The sequence below is a fragment of the Tamandua tetradactyla genome, chromosome 4 (genome assembly GCF_023851605.1).
Source record: "Tamandua tetradactyla isolate mTamTet1 chromosome 4, mTamTet1.pri, whole genome shotgun sequence".
Taxonomy (NCBI): Eukaryota; Metazoa; Chordata; class Mammalia; order Pilosa; family Myrmecophagidae; genus Tamandua; species Tamandua tetradactyla.
This window is the reverse complement of record NC_135330.1, coordinates 163797777-163823090: the sequence shown is the minus strand read 5'-3', so window position 1 is coordinate 163823090 and position 25314 is coordinate 163797777. Positions and strand designations below refer to the sequence as shown.

The following is a 25314-nucleotide window of genomic DNA, read 5'->3' as shown; positions in this document are numbered from 1 at the left end:
AATTTCTTTTGTTTTGTACCCTTGGATCGATAGTTACAGTACCTGTATTTATGTTATTATTAACCATATTTTGCAGTTGACTTGGGTTTGCTCTGAAAAGTACTGTGGGGAACAAAATAAATGATTGCTCTTGTTGCATGTACATTACAAAAAGCATTTAGAAAAAAATCAAAAGGATATCTTGTAGAGATTTTAAGATGCAAAGTGCATTTACTTGACTTGCTGTTAGCGGGGTTGCTGGGCATGTCACAGACCTTCAGTGGAAGAGCCTTCCCACTTCTGTTGGAGTGTCAGCGACGTGTTTTAGTGTTTAAGGGGTTTGAATTGGGAAGCGATGCCAATGTTTGATTTTTTTGTTTCTCCTCTCTAGGTTGCGTATGTTCTTCAGGACTGGTGGCTGTCATACTGGTGAGCTATTTCTGGTCTGTTGTCGGGTACCATAAAATCAATATGAAGCCTCACTTTTCTACAGAACTGGGGGAGAGATGGAGTTTGTTCAACCTTTGCATCTAATCCTTGCTTAGTTTAACCTGAAGAAAAATTAAAGTTCTTGCTGGTGGAGTGTGACCCATAATAGGCTCTACCCACGTCTGGTCTCAGCCGCATGTTCACAAACAGTTTTGAGAACTGAAAGTCACAATTCAAATTGAATTTTTGTAGGGTGGAGGGTCACAGGACTGTGTGAGCTGGGGATCATTTTCCTGCGTCAAGCGTTTCTGCCACGTTGAAGTTAATTTTTTTTTTAATTTATCTGAACTCCATCTATAGCTTAATATATTTTCTCTCCTGTTCCACAGGGCAAATAAGCAGAGTGCACTGAATGTCACCGTAAATGGAAACGGAAATGTAACTGAGGAGTTAGATCTTAACTGGTACTTAGGAATTTATTCAGGTAAAGTCGAATCATTTGGTTTATTATACAAGAGTCTGAGATGCTTACAATGAGCCTGTGTGAGTAACTAGGTTTCCCGGAGTAATTCAGTAATGTCTTAACAGATTAAGAGTCTGAGTCGCATTTACTTGGTGAATTAATTAGAATAATTATTTTTAAATCTACTAGAAAAAAGAGGTTGAATGAAGACTCTTAATTTGCTCTGTACTGGATTTTGAAAGTTAAACCGGGATTGAGCATTCAGAGAGCCAGCCACTGGAAATACGGGGCTATTGTCTATTCTAATAGGGTTGCTTTAGCTGAATCTTCTATCATTATATGGATGGGCAAGGGGATTAGAAACGGATCTCCACCCGGTGGTTTGGATTGTTCCAATTCTGTCTGAATAAACCCCAGCTTTTATTCAACTTGGATGCAATCCTCTGGAAGCAAAGCACCCAAAATAAAAGCATTATATTCCCTCACAGGTATGAAAGCTCCCATCCCCATACTGTTCATCTCTTGGGCTTCACTAATTGCTTAAGAGGGAAGCTACGCAGGGAAAAATCCTGCGTCTGGAAGTTAAGATTCCTCCTTTTGCTTACCTCAAGCTCACAATATCGCTTTTCCAACTGTGTGATTAATTTAGCATTTGGTTCGCCGGACTAATACTAATGCAGCACTCTGTTTTATAGGAGCGCTGGAAAGGAATATAGCATTACATATTTTTCATAGAAAATCCTCATCTAAATTTTTAAATATTTCCACAGTAAAACACTCACACAAGCTTTTCTCAAAGATAGAGGGAGTTATCTTTGTAAAAACCCACTCATTTACACTTGGTATTTATTTCATTGATCAGTTGCTAAGAAGTCTAATCCATTAGCTATTTACCTTCTACATTGGTGGGCTATGTTAGACCTAAAAGAAGAAAAATGATTCTATTTATATTCATGTAGAATGCCAGGCTGAGGAAAATGCCTCTTGATGAAGTTTAGGAATTTGAGCTGTTTTCACAGTTTAAATAACAATGATTTGTCATCTGAAGGGAAAAAAATTGCGTGATGGAATTTTTTTACAGGAGTTATCCCTGCTCCATTTAGCATTGTGAGTTCAAGAGATACTAGAAAAGTTTGTATGTGTATAGTTAGGTCTCATCTATGTCTTATTAATAAAATGTACAATTTAAATTATTACATTCATTGAAAAATATTCTATATTCCTTTATAAACACTTAGTGAGAAATGAGTTACTTATTTAGCTTAATTGTCCTCAGTTAAAATATAATTTGTTATATTTGCTATTATATTTTCTTGCAATTAAACTATTTAAGAGGTTTTTCTGCTTGCAATTTGATATGGTATTTTCAAATCCTTTAAAGCTACTTGGGCATTTTCTACAAGGAAAAGGTAAACCATTTCTCCTGTTCCCTGTTAATATCACATGCTGCCATTAAAACATACCACATTTTAAAATAATAGGAAATGTCGTAAATAGTAAGATTTGGAACATGGAGAAGGAAGATCAACTATTTTTAATAATTGTTCTTACATCTGACCTTTTAATATAATTTGTAATTGAATTAGAAAAGCTTAGAATAAAGTAGTTTATACCTGATTTTTTTCCCTTCAGCTTCCATTTGCTGAGAGTGAAATAAATTTTTAAATTTTTCTTTGTAAATGTATCTCGTGACTACATTATACTTTTGTAATATACATTGTACTGTATGCTGTATACAGCTGCTTTATGGCATATGAAGTGAAGTAATATCTTTATCAGTTGCATGACCTGCTTTAGCACTGTTTAAGAAAATGCCGAGATTTGTACTGAGTGCTGTTTCTCTTATTTCAGGGTTGACTGTAGCTACTGTCTTTTTTGGAATAGTGAGATCTCTGTTGGTATTCTACGTCCTTGTTAATTCATCTCAAAATCTGCACAACAAAATGTTTGAGTCAATTTTGAAGGCTCCAGTATTGTTCTTTGATAGAAATCCAATAGGTAAGTCAGAAAACAAATTTATCAGTAAATAAATCTTGTTAACACATTTAGTGTTTGATTACATGTTAATAGTTGAAAATGGAGGACATACTTGGGAGGGAATCACTATAGCCTGTCGATTCATTTTCTACAAAAAGCTTCACGGATACTTTTCTTCTACCGGAAACAATGTAAATTTGGGGCATACAATCTTTTATTCTAATTTATGTGTGTATAAGCCAATAATTGTTTCCTTTGCAGAATGATTTAGAAATCCATTTGTATGACATAGGAGACACCCTGCACTAAATTTGAACGTGTTTAAATGTAGTTGAGTAGTTGTTGAAACACTGGCTGAGTTAACCTGGCTCTAGGCCTCGGCATCCTTGAGGAAAGCCCTTCTGTTTTGTAGGAAAGCTCTCTTAACAGGTCCTGATTGGGAGATACAAAACAGTCTGCGTGCATATTGTTCCTTTCACTGGGAGGCCAACCATATCAGGAACCAAAAAGCTCTGAAACATGCTTTGACTATGCAGTTAGCCTAAAATGCTCATGACAAATTAATTAAAACTCAGTATTGGTAAATTGTAAATACTCCCTTCAATAAAAGCCTGCTGGGTTTTCAGGAGTAGGTTCCCTGATCTGAGTATACCAGGTGGTTGCCAAGTGGTAGATGCTTTGTCCTGAAGCCTGTCTTGCTTCTAAAGGCATCCTTCCTGATGAGGCTTCTACGACGTGTTAGTCATCCACATATTTATAACACCACCACCACCACCACCACCACCACCACCCCCCGCCGTAAGTTGGGCTTGTAGAGGCCCAAGACCAGAAATCTTTGGCAGGACATGTAGAGGAATGGATGTGGACTGGAGGGAGCATGCAAGCAACCTTGCTCTTGTCTCTCTGTGTAACCGCCTAATCACTTAGATACTATCGGGTAGGGAACATCTCACAGCAGGATGTTGTGGTTAAAAGTGTGGACTTGGGGTGGGTGGCGGGGTGCGAGGGTAGTAGAGTGGTAGAATTCTCACCTGCCATGTGGGAGACCCAGGTTTGATTCCTGGCCCATGCACTTCCCCCAAAAAAGCAAACAAGAAAAACAACAAAAAAAAGTTCAGCTAATGGTGCTACAATAACAGGATACTCAAATGGAAAATGAAGGAAATGTGACCCTTCCATATAGCATATAAAAGAAAAGATGTGGACTCTGGCCACAGCTGCCCAGGTTTAATGTGATGCTAGTTATTAATATTAATAACTGAGGCTAGTTACTAATATTAATAAGGTGCTAGTTTCTTAATTTCTCTGTGCCTTAATTTTCTTACCTTTAAAATGGGGATAATATGCATATGTACCTTATTAAGATACTGTGAGAACAAAGTCAGTTGCTACAGTGTCAGGGCTTGGAAGAGTGCTTTAGCAATGACAATGGCATACCTTCTTTGAACATCAATTTCTTTGCCTGTGGAATGGATCTAATTCTTACCCTTCCTGTTTCATGTGATTGTTGTGAGAATTAAATAAGACTGTTCTGGAAACTATCTTGTATAGATTCATTCAGTGGATATTATTTAGTCCAGGCACTACACAAAGCACAAGGAACTGTAAACCGCGGAGTCCCACACAAGAGTGTGATTGTAGTTAGAAAGTGATTGGAGAATTTATGTACCGTTCCAGCTATAAAGTCACTCCACTTTGTCAGATAATTTGAAAACTACAGTCATAAAGTTTGGAGCATTAAGTGGGACTGGATTTCTGTTATCAGGAGCCTCAAAATGCTTGTGACTGCAGTTAACCAAACTCTTTGTGTTCAAGACCTGTAGGCTTCTCCACATGCTGCCTTCATTATTATTATTCAGGGATTTGGGACCAAGTCTAAATCTTCGAGGACTCTAATCTTAAGGGAGCACTCTAGCATTTATCTTACCTCCCTCTTTTGTGTCTATTCGTAGGATTTTATCCCTTTGATAAATTAGGAACCCAAATAAATAACCTTAGATTGGCCCCAGCATGCTTAGGGGCCATGAATTATTTACTCCCTTAGTGGTAGATTTTTGACTTCCATTTGGATAAAGTTTTTGTAGTTTTTACAGCCTTGAAGAATAAATCAAAGCTATGACTTATGTGTCATAGTTTACATCATTGATTATATGTACTTTAATGATTCTATAATACTAAAAAAAAAATTCCCTCTAGGGTGGAGGAATAGACATGCTCAATTTTCAAGTACTGTTAAGTATATTGAACCTTTCAGGTAATGTCATGCACCCCTGGATTGCAGTGTGTTCTGGAGCAACACAGAGCTATAGGGAAGCGTATCTTTTTTCAGTATTTACTCATTCAGAGGAAGCTCTTGGTGAAGATGGTAGGGGTCTTTAACAGTCTTCTGTTGGTTCAGGGTCCTGACCACTCCCAGAGACTAGAAAACTGAGGAAACAGGAAAGACCTTTGCCCATGTATGGTTTCTGGTAAGCTATACATGGGGATTGTGACAGGTGTGATGCTCCAGCTGTGGCTCCACCTGTTCCCCCCTCTGCAGAGCCCTACCTGGGGGAACCCCAAGCCTTGCTTGGACTTAAGGGCATCTTGCCAGAGTTCCCATTCTTCCTACCTCCAGTTCCCACCTGTACCAGAATATTCTCAGTGACTGTGAACTGGATGTGGTAGAAGGACCTACATTTCAGATGTTAGGCAGAGAATAACTGACAGTCTGACCATCGGGCTGACACTCTAACTCCAATTTCTGGTTAGAGTGTCTTTTACATTCATGAGTGAGTGCTTCCACCCTAGAAGTGTTGTCTCCTCTCATGCTTCCTTCCGCATCCTCATGCATTTTTGTAAATCAGTGAGAGACCCTGCACTTTCTTCAGTGCAAAATCTTCAGTGGAGGATTCTGAAATACCAGTGCCCCACTGTAGCCCCAGACTCACTTGCATGGATTCTAGGTAACCTGGAAAGTAACATATTTCTTCCCAATAGTAAAGTTTCTTTGACTGCATTTTAACCACTCCAGATGTCTAATTTCTAAGAAGGCCACGTTTCTCCATGTTACATGACTTTAAGCTACTCTCCATTTCAAATTCATGTAGGGTTGCATGAAGTTTTTCTTAGTTCATTGGTTTATATAAGATACCTTATTGTCTGCTGTTCTTTCATAACCTGTTCAGTCATAAGTTATTTAGGTAAAATTTGGGCCAAACCGGTATGTGGCCTTAGGATGGCAAAAGCCGGTTTTCTTTTCTTTTCCCTCTCTCTCTCTCTTTTTTTAATACTCTGTCTTACTACTCATCTCTGTGTTTTATTCTTTCCTCCTCGGATGTATTTTGATAATGGTATATGGATGTCTGTTAGATAGCTTCACATTTTCACTTGGCATTTCAAGCACATTGATTGTAACTTGAGTTGAATAGTGTATTTGCGGATATGTTCTGTGTCCCTGAGATGTTTGCTTCATCTGCTTCTTCCTAGCCAAAATGTGTCATCTATCTTAGCCCCATTTCAGTTCCATCAGATCACAGTAAACATGTAATACGATCCTAGGTCAACAGTAAGTCATTCAGAAAATAAATGATTTCTATTTTTAAAATAATTCATATTTTCCTTCCTTGTCAGAATCTGTTTATTTTTTACATCTGGCACAAGAGGGCAGCATGATCTACTTAATTTCAGGGATAAAACGTAGGAGTACCCTATTACAAAACCTAGTTGTTTTTATTTTAAAGCCTTCTTGGAAATTCAATTTTTATAGCTTGTGTCTTTGAATTTTTTAAAAACATTTTCATGGTTTATTGTATTTGAAACAAACTCTTTTTTAAAGAAATAGTCACAGCGTTGTCTTAGAAAATCTAGCATTTCAAGCACAACTATTTCCTAATTGGCACCTTCTTGACTGGTAACTGGAATAAGCAGACGCTGATATCTTGACTGGATATATTTTAATTCCTAAAGAGTAGATTAGAATCTGTTTCTGCTTTTTTTTTTTTTTTTCCTAAATACGAATTTAAGGAGAAAGATGCACACACATTTTCTTCGGTTTTCTTCCATGCCATCAGTGTCAGCAGAGATATTTTACTCTCATCAGGTCTGTATAATTTAATCCTTTGTTTTGGAGACGAGATGAATGGATAGTTATCCTGTTTTTTCATGCCTAATTATGGTGGATAATAATTGGCTTAGCCAATTGCCCATAATGGACTCCAGATAGATGTTTATTTCCTTTCAATTTATTAAAGTGGCTTCAAGAAACTGAGCTACTTGGATCAGTAGATGCTATGTTTGTTTATTCTCTCAAGGAAGTGCAAAATTAATCTTGGGTGATAGCCAGTGTGCTCATCTCACATGAGTTTTCTGTTGTGGGTGTGCATACAGGTATATATGTATGCTTATTTATTTATATATCCCCTACTATAAGAATAGACTTGCAAATTTGTACCATTAATTTACCCTTACAGATCAAGTTAAATTAGGGCTAGAATCCTAGAAAAGGTTAAAAAAAAAAAACTGTGCTAACTTCTGTTCCTTTTATTCTCATGTTAGAAGGTACTTGTGGCCATTGGGTGTAGAGGCCGAGTACTGAGCACAACCTTTTAAGAGAGACTATATCCTACCTATTCAAAAGTCTAGAGTAGCCCTAATAATGAAAATTTCTGAATTGACTGGCAAATAAGGCTCTGTAGATAATTTTGCAAATATGAATCTCCTGAATTAGGATATGTATCTCATGGGAGTTGGGGATTAGGGGGTTGAACTATGTCTTAGAATCCACTACAAGTTGCTGAATAACTTGTGGAGAAGTGGAAAATGAAATGAAAGCATTGTGGAGAGTTTTTTGTACTATGTGAATTACTATCTTGCTATACTGTTTATGAAATCAATTGTCAACATAATGCTGACTTGCCAGGAAAAGAAAAAGTCATCGACAGAGAAGGAACATAATTGCAGAGATGTCTGACTACGTGTTTATTCAGTTCCAGTGACCACTGGAGTTGGTGCTAAATGCATATTTTTAACAAGTATAATATTTCAGCACTGTCAAAATTACCGCAATGATAATAGGCCTGTTAAATTATAGCTCTATCACTTAGGAGGCAAGATGGCTCTGCTTAGCACACACTAATCTATGCCTGTCCACACAGGTGATTCTGCTGAACAGGTAGCATGTTTAAACAAGAAATACTGGTCTTAAAACCTCTGATTTATGGTAAGTGTTGTTTTGACACAGCATCATTCAGACGATTTACAAGGCAAGGCTTCATGTTAAAATATTTCACCAGTGTCATCATTCGTCACTGACATTAATATTCAGTAGTGATGCTGGAAAATTGGTAATATGCCCATTCATGCCAAATCACTCGCTGTGTTTCCTTTCAAGTGAGATCTGTTGTGGATATGGTTAAAAGAAACTATGATTTTTCTTCCTTGAGAGCAGATGAGCTGTAAGAAATTGAGAATAAGAATAACAACTCTCTTGACAGCTTTCATGCACTCATGTTGCCGAGGTTGCTTTTAATACTGGCTCAAGCCTGAAAAGCTCCCCCAGCCCCTTCCTTGTTCAGCGCACATTGTAAAGAACATATTTATATGTACATTAGTTAGTTTAAGAGGCTTTTTATGTTCAAAGGAAGAAGTTAGTCATCATCAGAAAAGCTTTGTTGTAAAACAAAAACACACATTTCCCCTTTCATTTTTCCTTGTTAATAATAACAAATGCAAGTAACTATAAAGGGAATAACACAAAAGATTGCATCAATCGTAATGATTCACAGCAGCCACATAAATATTATTTTTCCAGGTTTGAATGAAACAGCTAATAGCTGAAGTAGGTGTGGCAATTAAATCCTCTCGGGTTGCCACATATTAAAAATAATGTTTTTTCACATAACAATGGTTATATGTACTTAAACTCTTATCGGGGTGATATTAAGTCATATTTTATGGGAGTAGTTCATTTACTGCTAATAGTATAATAAAAACCTTTGTTATGAGTTTAAATAGTTACATATATTTGATTACTATTGTTATTTTGTCCATAATCTCTATGAAGGTGATTATTATGGCACTTTTCTGCAGCTGGCAAATATTGGACCATTTTAGTGTACATTTTTAATCTATGAGAATGTTCTCATTGCTCTTTAGTCATGTTTTTTATCTCCACAATAGTCATCCATGGAAATTCTGACAACTGAGTAATAGAGACAGCTACTTTGTTTATAGTTGTCCAATAAAGTGTTCAGAAAGTTAAGATTTGGGAGCAAGTGCCTTGTTCAGAGTTTCAGCAGTATAATATATAAAGAAATCATAATTATGACATTTTATTTGTGGTTTTTAAAAAATGTTCTAATAATATATATATTAAGTGATATGCTCTCCATATATATTCATATACGGGTGGGTCCATCCATATATGTAAGTTCTCCACTTCGGTTCACATTGTGACTACGATATTAATGTTCTCAAACTCCTAGGTTATTAGTGGTTTGATATCAGTGTTCTTAGCTTTTAGCTAACTTAGAACTTTAGTAATTAGGACTTCTCCAGTGCATCTGGAGAATTATATGCTCAATAATTTGGCATGGCATTCTCGGATTGGGTGATTTATAATAACTCAAATGCTGTCATTGAAAAGGTTTTCTCCCCCTACTGTTACTTCAACATTGTAGTTCTTTGGGACTATCACAAAATGCATCAATATTTATTTATGATATAGTTCATTGCTTTTGCACGGTGATTTCAAGAGAAAACAGAATAGCATTTCTGGGCCAATATCAACATGAACATTTATTGATAAGTATATAATTGAGAATCTAACATTTATAAGGCGTAGTCTCCTGATACTGAGTGGGAATTGATGGGGTCTTGCTAGATGGAAATTCCTTAAAAATGTTTCTGAGTGGTGACTAAGGCCAGGTACTTCCTCTTAGATATTTGATTTCGAATCAAAATCTTGTATGACACCATGGCAAAAAATTTTGATTTTCGTTTTATGACTGGAATCTTCGTGTCCTATTATCAGTTCTTCACAGCCTCTTATTTTAAGCACTATTATTTACTTCACCGTGAAGAAAATTGAAGAAATCTGGATATTTGCAACATTGAGTCTGTAGCACTTTATTTCACATGAAGTTTTTGTTTATTTTTATTAAATCTTTACAGCACTTATCAAAGTTATATTTAAATTATAATTTAATAAGTTAGGGGCTCATTGCCTGACTCTTCCATTACACTTGTACTCCCGCCTCGTGGAGCTAACTTCTGTCTTATTGCTAAATCCCTGCACCCCGGATTGGTCACATCATGGCTCATTAGTTAACATCTGTTGGCTAGATAGAGCAGGGATGGTTTCAGGAGTGCGTTTGCATCCTGCTGGGCAATACCCATACAGAATGGTGAAATTTGACAGTTTACAATAAAATTAGAGCCCTTCACTACGTTATAGTTGCTATTTATATTAATTGAATTTTCCCTTATCAGTTTTTTAAAAGTACAATTTGTACTCGATTATTCTTGGTGTATTTTATTTCTGATGTGTGATAGCAGGAAGAGAAAGCCATACATTGCTTTGGAAGCTACGACTCATAAAACTAAACTATATTTGGTTCCAAGTTCTCTGCTATTACCAATCAAGGAAAGGAGACTGAAAAACCTAATCAGTTTCCCTGAAGTGTAGTTGTACATTGAAGTCTACTTTTGATACTTTTGGGGGTTAAATATTTGGAACCTTACTGTTTTGTCTTATGAACTGGATGCCTATAAGAAATAAAGTGGAGGAAGTAATCTATTTTAATACATTAATAGACGTTTTTAAACTGTCATTGGACTGGGAATTGAGGTGTAGGTTCATGCCCCTGTCTTGTTAGGGACATAGCATTGTGATCACTAAACCACTCAATTTGTCTTGGCCTCAGGTTTCTAACAGGTAAAAAGAGGGGGCTTTTTCAATACGTCACATATTTATTTGTCATGTAGTAGGTGTCAGGTGTGGTTCCAAGCATTAGGAAAACCATTCTTGTCCTCCAGGCATTTACAAACTTAAATAATTACAAAGAACGGATTATTTTTAAAGAACTGTCCAGAGTCAGTATTCTTTGGTTCTGTGTATAAAAGATGCAGATTAAAAATTTAATGCAGCTGCAGACTGGAGAACCAGACACACTCGCATACACAGCACACACACATTTTTGAACATATCCCCGTAGCATATTCCTACGTATGTTGGCCATGATTTAATAAAATTTCCAAAAACTGTTCTACTGGAACTTCAAGACAAATTACTTCCAAAATGAAATCACTCCAGTAGGAGTGTGAGAGGAGTTTAGGAAACACAAGTAAGTGATTCTTTACATAAGATCCTAATCTCTAAATTTATGGCATACTTAACCTGGTTTCTAACCAGACTATACTCAGTATAAAATATAAGCCTATACTTATTTTTTGTTTCATGTGAAAACTCTCTTATATTTGTACAATTAACCATCATCGTTGTCCACTCTAGGTTTCGATAAATTATTACCAATTTTTATCCTTTAGGTTTCGTTCTGGTAGCATACCCAACCCTAATCCTCCTCTTTCCACCACAGTCACACTCGGCTTTGTTCATTATACTTAATGATATTTTACCACCACCACTCAATATTGTTCTATCCATTTCCAATCAACCTCATTAAACATTCTGTACTCCTTAAGCATCAATTGCCTAATCTCCCCCCTTTCTGTCTCTTGATAACCTATGCTCTTGAATTTGACTCTTAAAGTTAGTTAGTTCATATTAGTGAGACTGTACAGTATTTATTCTTTTGTTTCTGTCCTGTTTCACTCAACATAACATCCTCAAGATTCATCCACATTGTTGCATGCATCATGGCTTTATTATATTCTATCATACGTATATACCATGGTTTGTTTATCCACTTGTCAGTTCCTGAATATTGGACTGTTCCTCAGATACTTTCTTTATTATTATATTGTTGCTGCTGTTATGCAATTTTATTGAGATATATTCACATACCATATAATCATCCAAAGGATACAGTCAGATGACTCACAGTGTCATCATATGGTTGTGCATTTATCACCACAGTTTTAGAAATGTTCATTACTAAAATAAATATTAAAATAAAAAACACCAAAACACTCAGATGCTTTCTTGACCCACCAGGGAACGTCTGGGTGCTGGAGCCCACCTCCTGAAAGAGTGTCGGGGAAAGGGAAGGAAATCAGTACTTCTGGTGCTGCTCTATTGTAAAGACACATGCATGCCTCTCCTTGGACTTTGTAGAAGTCTGTTACAAATGGCAGAGACCAAAAACTCGCTTCCCTTAAGGTAGATAGAATATAAGCTGTGATATTCTCTCCATAAGTAATGGTGTCATGAAATTATTCTTGGAAAAATTTCCCCCTTGCTTAAGTAGGAACATTTTAGTATCTAGGAAAAAAAGACTACAAGCTTCAAAGTACATTTTAAGTGGCAGTTTATTAAAATACTGTGGTTATATGGAAAGCTATCATAAAATCAAGTTTTCTGTTCTGGAAATATTTTCCTTTCATTTCTTTTTTTTGCATTTGCATTTTAATAGACTCTATCACATGGGCAAATGTTTCAACCTCTTGAACACCTGGAAAGTCTATTTTAGACTTGTTATGGTGTTTAGAAATTTTAACCAGACATTATTCCACATATGATCTTGCTCATCATAATAGAAAAATCTTGCCTGCAGATCTCCTGTTGATAGAAAGCAGTGCTGTAGAGCAGCATATTGTTAATACATCAGTAGAAACCAGTATATCTGCCTTGGTTGATTTTCAGCCTAATTCTCTGATTTGGGGAAGTTTAAGTCAATAATTAGTTAGTGGCTACTCTCCAAATTTCAAGTGGAAGTTTATAGAAATGTCCTTTTGATTCAGTTACTCATCTCGTTCTTCACTTTCTGTTTGATTGAAACATAGAATCACGAAAGTGTAGAGATTTTGAGGGTGTGATTAGAAAAACAATGCACCTTATTTTTTTTTGTACAAAGACATTTGAACACATACTATAGTGTAAATAGATTTGTCTGTATATATTTTCTCATGTATAATTTCATATATCTATATCAGCAGTTAGTGCTTTGAGATGTAGTCAGGATCATGGATTAATCTTTTTTTCATTACCTTTAAGTATTTAAAAATAGAGTACAAAGGAAAAGGTAGCTTTCTTATAAGTAGCTGTTATTGTTGTAATTTTTTTTGCTTTTTTCTCCTGTTGGTGTCAGAATGGCCTGGCTTTGTGAAATTTATTTCCTTTGAGGGAGCTATAAATTTATTATTCTTGTCTTTTTGGAGGATAAAATGGTAGTAGCATCCTAAAATTACATCCCATGCTAACATAAATCTTCTCTATAGTCTCTCTTTAACTTAGCATAAAAATGAAAAGGGAGTCAAATATGGTTTAATGAGTTCCACCAAGAAACTATATTATAGACAGAAGTATTTCTTATTGGTCCCAACTTTTAAATGTTAGACTTAACGTAGTCCTATAAATGAAAGTAAAATAAACATATATTTCAAGATGATGAGTAATCACTGTTACTAGAAAATTGTTTTCCCTGGACCTCAAGATTAAATAAATAGTTGTTGACATAAATAGCTAGAGTAATAAAAGGGAACACCTGTGGAAGCCAGACAATTGGCAGTTTATCATACCATCAGATAAGATGCTGTTTATTAAGGAATTGTCATGTCTTTAGACCAAGTGAATAGGCTTAACTCATACATTTAGGGGATTTAAAAAATTGAGTACAATAAGCTTTAATTCCTCTTGATACCAAATTTTCTAACCCCTTATGTCTCATTTTCCAAAAGAGAAACTATAGGGGATGAATGCTTAATTGACCTGGGCTTCAGGTATGTTCACTTTTAGTTCTTGCTCTGTCACAAAGTATTGAATTTCCTAAAGGAGATTAAGGATTTGAAATTTTGTCTAACAAAATGAGTACCTACTAATTTGGGGGTAAACACTGGATATTTTTAAAATGTAGCTCATATTTTCTCTTTCCTAATTCTCATGTCCGCTTTTGACTTGATGTTGGGTAAGAGAGAAAATTCTGGCTATTGTTATAAAAGCATTGGTGGGGGTATTTTATGTTTGTGATTTTCCATTAATTAGAATGAAGCACCAGAGAAAGATTTAAGTTACTGTATTCTATTACAGAGTTGCAAAATTTAAATTTCGACTAAAAAATTCACTAGCAAATAATGTGACCTTTTGGCTTTACCCACCAGCAAATTGATTGGTTTCCCTTTATTTCCCAAAAGTGGTTTTGAGCCACTGTGTAATTTGGGACCCCTGGTCTCCCGTGGTGTGAAAAAGCTTAGACTTTGGAGGCCGCCTGCCTGCACGTGAATCCCAGCTGTCCCACTGGCTGTGTGATTTGCCAAGGCACTTCCCTTCTTTCTCCCTAACTTTACCTAGGTAATGGGAAAAAGCCTTTGGTTTCCTTGGGAGGATTACGAGAAGTAACATATGTATAGTGTTTTTTTTTTTTTCTTTTTTCTTTTTTACATGGGCAGGCACCGGGAATCGAACCCCAGTCCTCGGGCATGGAAGGCAAGCACTCTTACCTGCTGAGCCACCATGGCCCGCCCTGTATAGTGTTTTTAAAAAGTATGTGGTGCATAGCTGACATTTATTGATATTTGCCTATTTAAGTAACACGTTGAAATTTTAGTGTTTTTTGTTTGCTTGCTTGCCTGCCTGTTTTTCACAAGTTTCAAATGAATATGGTAGTTTCTGGTGAAATAGTGGGGAAGAATCCACATATTTTCCTAACGCAAGGGAAAATAGATAAATGATAAAAACTAACAAACCATGAAACAAAACCAACAGCATGGTCTTTTGTTTGTTTGCTTGTTTTGTTTTTGTTTTCAGTGGGGCTTAGCCTCATTCTGGAGTTCATTCTAAATTTAATTTGGTTTTACAATGAGAGCTCCATTTTGCATCTAAGTAACAAACATCTGGTTTACTCTTTGTTTGAAAATGATATGGCTGAAGTTGATTGTAGAAGTCTATTTTGTAATTAAGGAAAGACATTTTGAAATTTTATAAAGTAACTTGTATTTAAATGGAGCACTGGAATTATTCCAGGAAAGTGGATATACTTTTTGGAGTAGTAACAACTTAATTTTTTTTTTAAATACAATAACTGGTCAAAATGTCAAACTTCTGTGTATTCACCTCTTTCAAAAAGCATGAAAAGCGACAAATTTCACAAATGAAAGTTAAAGTTGACCTAAGGCAGTTCTAGATTGTTGCGGCTTCACATTTTATTCATAGGATGTTTTTAGATACGGTTTGTGGTTTGTTCACTCCAGTTAATTTCAGGCACTCTTTTTGCATTGCTATCAAATGGATATTGTGATACTTCAGAACAACTTCTTGTGCAAAATATGGTTAAAGCCACCTAGGAAGAAAATAGCTCTCATAAACTATGGATTTTATTTTTAAAGCATTTAAAGGAACAATAAATCCAGCAGAACAAGTACAACTCTTCTATATATTGCACTATTGGCATTAATAAACTAACAATTTAAATGCCATAAATTACTGGCTGACTGTAATAGCATTGAGATTTATCAAGAAATGCATGGTTTGGGATGGAGAGACCTAAATGAAGGCTTACTATTTTATCACCTACCCGCCAGGTAATTGTGTGTTTACTTAGCCCTGAGTCTCAGGGGTTCAACTTGAAATAATGTCTACGACCCCTCAGCTCTGAAATTCAGTGGTTATTTTTTAGAAGCCATTTGCTAAAAGTGCAAGAAAACCAAAAGGAGGTTGTTTGCAGTGGCCTAAGAGAATTTGTACAGTGCTTGTTTCCCCACCACTCTCTTAACATTTTAGAGCTTAGTGGAATGATGCAGGTTTGGTCTGTTGGCAGTTAGAATCGAGTTCCCCGTCCAATTGAGGATCAGCCAGAAGTAGGATAAATTTGAAATATTTCCCCATGTCTTGTCATTTTATAGCAACATATTGTAAATTTATTTGACAATTTGCACTTATCAAAATACTGCCAACTTCCATTGTCACGTTTACTCTTCAATAGTAACAAAGCAGTGAAAAATCTGCTGCGAGGGCCTGGTATGTAGAGCTCTGCACAGCAGATCCATGTTCTTTTTTACCTTCTGCCCCATCCTCTTGTTGTCCCATGGGTTTTTGTGTGTGAATCGTGGGGACATGATGACTGTAATTGGAAAGTCAAGGAACCCAGATTGCCCCAAATCATACATCAGAATGCAGATTAATACTCACCATTTATTAAGCATCTCCATATGCCGGTGTAAGAGGAGTATGGTATAAAGTAACTGGAGAATGTAGTTTGAATTTCCTAAAGGCATTTTCTAAGAAATCTGTCACCCATTCCAAGGTAGGATAATATTTTATATAATAATCATGACTCTTAATGTAAAGGCTAAATTATGTTCAGTATACTATTTCCTGTGAGATGAATGTGGACATTTTATAAATCAGAAATATTTTCAATGATTCAGAAAAATCGTATTACTCAACTAGCATATATGATAGAGGTGTTACAATGTGAAAAAAATAATGGATGAATATATGTATCTCTGTGTGTGGTGATATATGAATTCCGATGTGAACTACAAATATGAAATATGAGCTATAAATATGAAATTAAATAGTTCAGCTTCTTTGGTCTTCACCTTACTCTTTTCCACTTATCCAGGAGCCTTTATATGAACTTTTTTGCTTTTATCCAGTTTTGGATGGATTTAACATTTGAAAAAGAATTAATACAGAGAGGGAAAAGTAAAATCTTTCATCTATAGAAAAGGTTACTATTTCTCAAAACTAGATGATCATGTTAGTCTTTTCTCATGGTTCTAAATTTTTTGAGACATTCACCCAGTACATTGCCATGAATTTTAATAAGGGTTTTTGTACGTGTAGAACAGATATGTTAGGAAAATGTTAGCTTTGAAATTTATAGTATTTGGTAGTATAAGCAGTAATGTAGGATAGTGATCTCATAGTCAACTCTTTTTTGGCCTTTAGGGTGGAAACAACACAGCCCTTGATATGGTCTATTTTATAATTTAGGGAAAGAGAGGGAGAAGGAGGCAAAGAGAGATAGCTCAGAAATCCTATCCAGTTATGAAGTTCTATTAACCATTCCAGATGTCCTTAATCACTTGCCTAAAGATAAAACTCTCTTCATGGGCTATTTTGGAAATGTAGTCTGATGTTCAATAGGAGTCATTATTGTTCAACTTTGAATGGGAGAATGGCATGGTCAGAGTACTTGGTGATTGGACAGGAGGGATCGGAGAAGGTTCCAGTGAGGAGGACCACAGCCAAACGACTTTCAGTGCTGTAGGGACCCATTCAGCTATTCTCTAGCTCTCAAGAAATGTGGGAGCCTGGAGAGGATTGAGAGAGTTCACCTACTGATTAATTATCTGGTTGAGATACACCAGGTGATTGATGCCCTGGCAATGTATTGCTAAGCTTGACATAGGACTAGAGCTTATGATAATGATAGCCTGGTGTCACAATTTACCAATCCAGATGGAATCCCATGTAAAAACACCTCTTCTCCTTTGTTTACCTATGTGTCTTTCTAATCTAGGATTTAAATGCATGATTCACTTTTCTTTTTCTTTGTATTTTTTTTTATTTTCATCACATAATTGTATATTCATCATCATAATCATTTCTTAGAACATTTGCATCAATCCAGAAAAAGAAATAAAAAGAAAACAGAAAAAAAAAATCATACATACCACCCCCCTTACCCCTCTCTTTCATTGATCATTAGTATTTCAATCTACTAAATTTATTTTAATGTTTGTTCCCCTATTATTTATTTATTTTTAATCCATATGTTTTACTCATCTGTCCATAAGGAAGATAAACGAAGTATCAGACAAACGGTTTTCTCAGTCACACAGTCACATTGTGAAAGCTTTATCATTATACAATCATCTTCAAGAAACGTGGCTACTGGAACACGGCTCTACATTTTCAGGCAGTTCCCTCCAGCCTCTCTGTTATGCCTTAACTAAAAAGGTGATATCTATTTAATGTGTAAGTATAACCTCCAGGATAACCTCTCAACTCTGTTTGGAATCTCTCAGCCATTGACACTTTATGTTGTCTCATTTCTCTCTTCCCCTTTTTGGTCAAGAAGGTTTTCTCAATCCCTTGATGCTAAGTCCTGGCTCATTCTAGAATTTCTGTCCCACGTTGCCAGGAGGGTCCACATCCCTGGGGAGTCATATTCCACGGTGGTGGTGGTGGGGGGGGGGGGCGCGAAACAGTGAGTTTGCTTGTCATGTTGGCTGAGAGAGAGGCCACATCTGAGCAACAAAAGAGGGTTGTCTTGGGGGTGACTCTTAGGCCTAATCTTAAGTAGGTTTAGCTTATCCTTTGTGGAGTTAAGTTTCATAGAACAAACCTCAAGATTGGGGGCTCAACCTATTGCTTTGGTTGTCCCCACTGCTTGTGAGAATATCACAAATTCTCCACTTGGGGAAGTTGAATTTTCCCTCTTTCTCAGCATTCCCCCAAGGGGAGTTTGCAAATACATTTTTATTCACTGTTTAAATCCTCCTGGGGTTTATTGAGGCATCACTCTGGACAAACCTACAAACTCCCATGCCCTACTCAAGGTTCCATGTACTTATGATGTTCAATTAAGCTGTCCACACAAGTTATATTAGGAAATACACTAGTCAAAATATAAATTTTGTACAAAATGAACATTTTTTTCTTTAGTCTCACACATAAGTTAAAGTTTTAAAATATTAATTGCTATCTATTTTCAACACCCTGCATTATTGGCATTCCTTTGTTCTTCCTCATGCAAAACATTTTTAAATTTGTACATTTAGTCACTATCATTATACACTGTAGGCATTCCTAGATTATACATGGTTCACTTTTTAACTACTTGCCCTTCCCTACTCACACAGATTATGGTGGGAAAGAAACAGAAGTATTCTTCTGTCTTCTGTTTTCTGCCGTTCCTTCGTTTGTTGCAGTGACTTTAGTAGTTTGCTTCTTACTTGTAGAAGTTGGTCAAATATTTGGAACTTTGCAGGAAAATGGTACACAGGAAAACTTATTGTTGAGTCTTTAAAATGCTCCATATTTGATAGTGAGACACTCATTTTTGCTCAGCTGCTTATTACAAATAGCATAAGGCTATTTGTATATCTAAGGCTATTTGTATATTTGTATGTCTAGTCATAATTTAAGCCAGCTTTTTGTTCTTTGTTGTAAAACTTAGGTGTATAATTTAGTTGTGTCACTAATTTCTTTGCTTCTGAGAAAACCTGTTTCCAGTTTCCTTTATGTTTTGATATTCTTTTTTAAAACTTAGAAACATAGAAGTAGGTTTTCTGAATAAAGTTTGCCTTTTGCTATTGTAGGAGTGGCTGTAGCTGACTACCTGGATGATTGGAGCCACTTCTTTTATGGGGGGCTGAGGTAGCACAAATATGTGGAATATCTACCCCTCTTCCTCAGCCTCCCTTCCAATATTTTGAAATATTGCCTAAAACATATTAAGGTTTGTTTATCAAAAATGTCAATTAACAGTCCTTCATGCAGTGTAAGATGCCATTTAATCGAAGAGATTGTATATAGAACTTGATATTCATGATACGTCCTATGTTCTCTACCTTTACACTACATGTAAGGATGATTCAGTTCTCTGACTTGTGAATCTTTTTGTTTTCTTTGCTCAATTTGAGAACACGTGCTAAAAAAAAAAAACCAGCTGGATGATAAATAAAACATCTGGACACAATGTCAGAGAACCAAAGTGAAACTTAAGTGAAAAGTGAATTAACTAATTGAAAAAGTCCCAAGAATCAGAAATAGTGTGTTTTGATCTGAGAAAGAAAAGCACTGCATTGGAGTATTTCCTCCATTAATGTTTTGATTGCATCTGACTTGCTATCTTGACCCATTCAGCCTGAGCTGTCATGCCACTTTTGCCGCAAGTTGTAATGTCTTGGTGAATTAAAGCTCTTTTACTCCTCTCCGATGGAAATATTAGCAATTTCAGATTTGTGTCTAGAGGGTCTATCCAGCTCTAGGAAACCTTTCAGGGAGGAGCAACACAACTGTTCGTCTGAAGGCTGTGAAGTCCATCACTGCCTGAGAGATTTGGATCCTGTAGTGATTTTTTTTTTTTTCATTATGAGCCAACACCAGATGTATTTAATGCAACCAAGTTTTGAATGTTGTTCAAGAACACAGTTAAGGTCACGGTCTAAAAGGACTTTGATGTCCTGCGGAAGCCTGACTTTCCCCTAATATGCATGAACAGCTTGTACAGTGTAGCTCTTAGGAGATGAGTATTTGTTCATGTAGATTATAATAGCAGGTATAACCTGTGAGTGATGGGAAATGTCAGGCAGAATATGGATTTGGAGTAAAAGGGAGAATAAAAAAATTAGCCATGGAAATCCATAAACACAAGGCCAATAATATTTTTGCAGCTCTGTCAGCTGAATTTCACCAGGAATGACTGACAGACACTTTAGCAAATCCAGCAGATAGAGAATTTCAGGTATTTTTAAAAATGTAATCTAGTTTCCTTATAGATTTCAAACCCCCTTCAAACCCTTTCCACTTACATGGAAATTTCCACTCTCTCCTTAGATTTGTGTGTTGGAATAATACATGAAGGGTATTCTGTGGACATCTTTTTAACTGACCATAAGGAGCTGTGTTCTAGTTTGCTAGCTGCCGGAATGCAATCTACCAGAAAAAGAATGGCTTTTAAAAAGAGAAATTTAATGAGTTGCTAGTTTACATTTCTAAGACTGAGAAGATGTCTCAATTAAAGCAAGTCTATAGAAATGTCCCATCAAAGGCATCCAGGGAAAGATACCTTGGTTCAAGAAGGCTGATGAAGTTCAGGGTTTCTCTTTCAAGTGAGAAGGTACATGGCAAACAGAGTCACAGTTTCTCTCTGATCTGGAAAGGCAAATGGTGAACACAGTCAGGGTTCTTCTCTCATCTGAAAGGGCACATGGCGGACATGGCATCATCTGTTAGCTTCTTCTCCTGGCTTCCGGTTTTATGAAGTTCCCTGGGAGGCATTTTCCTTCTTCATCTCCAAAGGTCGCTGGCTTGTGGACTCTCTGCTTCGTTGTGCTGCAGCATTCTGTGCTCTCTCTGAATCTCCTTCTTTTTCCAAAATATTTCCTCTTTTATAAGACTCCAGAAACTAATCAAGACTCACCCAAATGGGTGGAGACATGTCGTCACCTAACCCAGTTTAACAACCACTCTTGATTAATTCACATCTCCAAGGAGATGATCTGATTACAGTTTCAAACATATAGTATTGAATAGGAATTATATGAAATGGGATTTAGATTAAAACATGGCTTTTCTAGGGAACATATGTCCTTTCAAACCAGCACAAGTTGCTTATTGATGGTTTGGGCTACTGGTGACTTAATAAGATGTGTTTTCATAATAGTTTAACAAGATGGGCTGCCGTTCAATTTATGTATTTGTACAAGGAGAAACCGTTCAAGTTCACATCAGGTTTTCTTGCATTTGCAAATTCCTGGGGCAATATCTAACTTATTCTTTAATGATCTTCATTGCCTGTCTCTCTTAGAAGCTGTAGTAGAGCTGTGGAATGCCCTCTTTTTGGAGGGAGAGCGGAGAATGTAGTTGAGGATTTAGAGTCTTGTAGGTGTATTGATTTAGGGGTGATGAGAGTGCACTGGGCACAGTGATGATAGCGATGATGCATCAGCCTCTCAGTGGTCAATTTCACTGATGTGAAGAGATCCTTACAAGTAGCCAAACCCTGAGGCAAGTCTGAGGAGGTGGAACTGTTTGGAGAGGAGTAGGGAGAGGCAGGGCATGGGGAGAGTTAAGGAAACATACAGTATCTAATTTTGGCAATGGATGTAGAGCAGATCAGAATGAGAGCTAGAGGTTGGGAGGTCGGCATGGAGTCAATTAAACATTTTCCATGCATGCTGTTGCCAGTCTCATGCCAGGGAGTGTGATGGCAATTAAGGAAGCACATACTGTTAGAGATGTGATTAAACACCCAAATAGTCAACACTGGTTTTTTTTCTATCTTACTGTACAGAGTTGAATAGGGATGAACTGAATGGTAAATAACATTTGAGTATGAAAGACACTGGATGGTTAAATATCTTGAAGCTACAAAGAAGAGACTTAGAGTAAAGATCAAGTTGAATGCTTCTTTTGTTTATTGACTGTAAACAAGTTCTGTGGATCCTGTCTTTTCTGAGGTAGAGGAAGACTAATCCATATGAATATGTATGTTTTTGAGTGCTGACGGCCCTATCCAGCTTGAGTCCAGAGTTGTGCTGTGGGGGTGCTGAGGCAGGCAGTGCCCCTGGGGCTGGGCATATTTTTGACCATGCCCTCTTGCTTTTGTAGCAGGGTCAAGATCTGGGTTGCAGCTGTCATAGGAATAAGCTGAAACATTCCTCTTTATTTGAACTTGACCAGTGGTCCTTTTTATCCCCACATTTTATTGACATCAATCTTTGGTGGCCCCTGTCATCACACTTTTTTGGATTGTCAGTGCCCGTTAGTTACAACATTGGTTGCTTGAAGTTTCCATAGACGTTCCCATAGTGTTTTTTATTTTTAATTTTCTAAATAGGGAAATACTGAAAATGCCAGTTTCTAAACACATTCATCTAACCTTCCCTCTGTCCATTGAGAAATAATTATCTGTTACTTTCCATGAGCTAGGCCCCAGAACTCAAAACCTTCATGGCTTCTGTTCTCATGGAATTGGCTGCCTACTAGGGAGAAAGGGCACCAAAGTAGTAACCATAGGATTGCAGTTGTGCTTAGCACTATGAAAGAAAAGGCCCAGGGTACCATGAGAGTGTTAAAGGCTACCGCTGCATATGTGGGGAGGGATGAGCTGCTGGGGGGCTCTCTGGTGGAGCTGACCAGAGAATGAGTCAAGAGTCTCATTCTCATTAGTTTGCCAGGGATGCTGTAACAAATACCACAGACTGGCTGGTTTAAATAGCAGGAATTTCTTACCTCATAATTCTGGGTGCTAGATGTCCCAAATCAAGATCTCAGCAGGATCATGTGTTCTCTGACTTCTATAGCATTTTAGTGAGGGCTTGCCGGCAACCCATAAGCCCATCTCTACCTCCTTCGCATGCCCATCTTTCTCCTTCTGTCTCCTCCTTACTCCTACTCCTGACTGTGTCCAAATTTCCTCTCCTTGTAAAGATTCTAGTCATTTTGGATTAAGGCCCACCTTTTTTCAGTTTGGCCTTTAATAGCACCTTCAAAGATCCTGTTTGCAAATGGGTTCATATCCACAGGACCAGGGATTTAGGACTTGAAAATACTTCTGTGGGGGACATTACATAATCTATAAAATGCAGTTATCTGAAAGTACAGCAGGTTAGTGGGGGTGATGGTGGGCCTGGAAAAATGGGAAGGAAGTTACTCAGCTGGAGTCCGGGAGGTGAGAGTCGAGGGGGGCATAGAAGAATTAGTCCAGAGTTAAGTCATGCAGGATGTGTGAAAAATTTTTAACTTCATCCCAGAAGAGTAGGAAGACTTTTTGTTTGGTAACATGCCTGATAACAAGTCTTTCTGAGCTTGCTAAAGCTCTGTTTCATCATGGAACCTCATAATGAGGTACAGAAGGAACTCACTTGGGATTTCTTTAAAGCGTGAAGGTATTTTAGCATGCCAAAGTTTTGCAATTATCAGACCCCTAATTTGCACTTAACTACAGTGTTTGTGACCATTTTGATTCTTCAGTTTTAATTTAATGGCATTAGGTATAACCTTGGCAAATTCTGTCTTCTGTGTTTACATTACAAAGAGGAATAAAACAACATATTTTATTATACCTTTACCTCAACGTTACGCATAATGAGTTAAAAATCTATGCTTGTTTTGAAACTTTAAGGATGAAATAATATTTTTGTAGGATTTATTTTTGTCATTATATATAATGATTACTGTTTCATGGATAGTCATCTGCCACTGGTTATTTAAAAAATAAACCACAATGAAATTTTAGTTCTGGAATAGGATTCAAGTTACATCTTTGTGGGGAGGCAGCTACAGAAGTTTATAACAGCTCCAGTTTCCATGTGACTTACAAACTTGAGCGTTCTAAATTTTTTATTAATATCAGAGGGGTTTGGTTTATCATAAGGAAAAAATAGGACATTTTTCCACAAAAATAAAAATCCTGTTCAGTGTGATTTTTTTTTTCACTCCTGGCCCCCCAAATAAGTTTGGTGCTTAATCAGGGTCCCAGATGTTTGTATGTATTTATTTATTTGGATATTTATAGTGTTCCCTGTCAAGCAGTTTGCCTCCCTGGGTGCATTCCAGAAATTTTCAAAACATGTATGGCAAAGCATGAAGATCAAAGACCTGGGTCTTATGAACTCTTTGCAGCACTTTAACCATTCCCTAAAAGTGATTTATATTAAAAGAATAGAAAAAGGACCCCTACTGCCCAAGTCTTGTTTGGAGAAATCTTCCAGGTGAAAACTGAAATACCTGCCAGGACATTGCCAGTATAAACCATCCAAACTGGAGTTATCCCCCTCAGTTGTTAAGAGAAATTCACCTGAAATCCCCACAGTGTATATGTCAGCTCATTGTGACATGCCAGTTCCCTTTCTTTAATTAGCACATTTTATTGTTGTTGATGTTTCTTTCTTAAATTGTGGGAATTAATGATTTCTCCACCCCCTCTTGAATAATAATTCTACCACATAGAATTTTAAAGACTTTCTCGTTAAAAGTTTGGGTTTCATTCTTTATATAATTTTAAAAACATGTAATATTGATCCTGTAAATGGGAAACAGCCAGATTTTTGTGGTTAACAAATTGATGCCACTGTGCCTAATGGCTCTGAAACATGAAGTGCCCTCAAACACACATGGCCTGAAGAAGTTCTTACCTGAGTGTTTTAATAATCAATTTGGTTCATCAAATCATTGCTGTATGTTTAAAAGCAATCAATAGGTATTCTGTTTGCTCCAACTCCTTCCAGCAGATATTTTCTTCTTGCTGGGAATTGAGGTGGGAAGATTGGGGGAACAGGGCAGGTAGGTGTATGAAGTGAGAGCCTGAAAAGAAAACATCTCCACCTACCCTCACATCTGTCTTGAATGATACATGAAATATTCTCCACATGCAAGCCATGGGAAGTATAATATTGAGTCTGCTTTCCTTCATCCCTGGCCCAACTCTGGGTTTTACCTTTCAAGAAACATGCAGTGCTTTCCACATTAAAGCAGGCTCCTTTTTGCAGTAGCAGCATGCAATTTTAGTGACGTATAATGTTAAACTGCTAAGACGTTTGCAGGTCTGTTATTTGGCAGCCATGCTCTTGGGACACTCCCCATGGCACATTATATTTTTTAAGGGGTTTGATTCTCTACCTCCCTTTTAAAA

General features: G+C 36.8%; 1 protein-coding gene across 1 annotated transcript in view; it reads left to right on the top strand.

The window, feature by feature from the left end:
- ABCC4 (ATP binding cassette subfamily C member 4 (PEL blood group)) overlaps positions 1-25314 on the top strand; it is a 315245-nt gene that overhangs the window by 160327 nt on the left and 129604 nt on the right. Inside the window, exons 17-19 of the mRNA XM_077158537.1 lie at positions 371-408; positions 798-892; positions 2723-2869. Of these exons, the coding sequence (XP_077014652.1) occupies positions 371-408; positions 798-892; positions 2723-2869 (280 nt within the window). The remainder of the gene's footprint in view (positions 1-370; positions 409-797; positions 893-2722; positions 2870-25314) is intronic.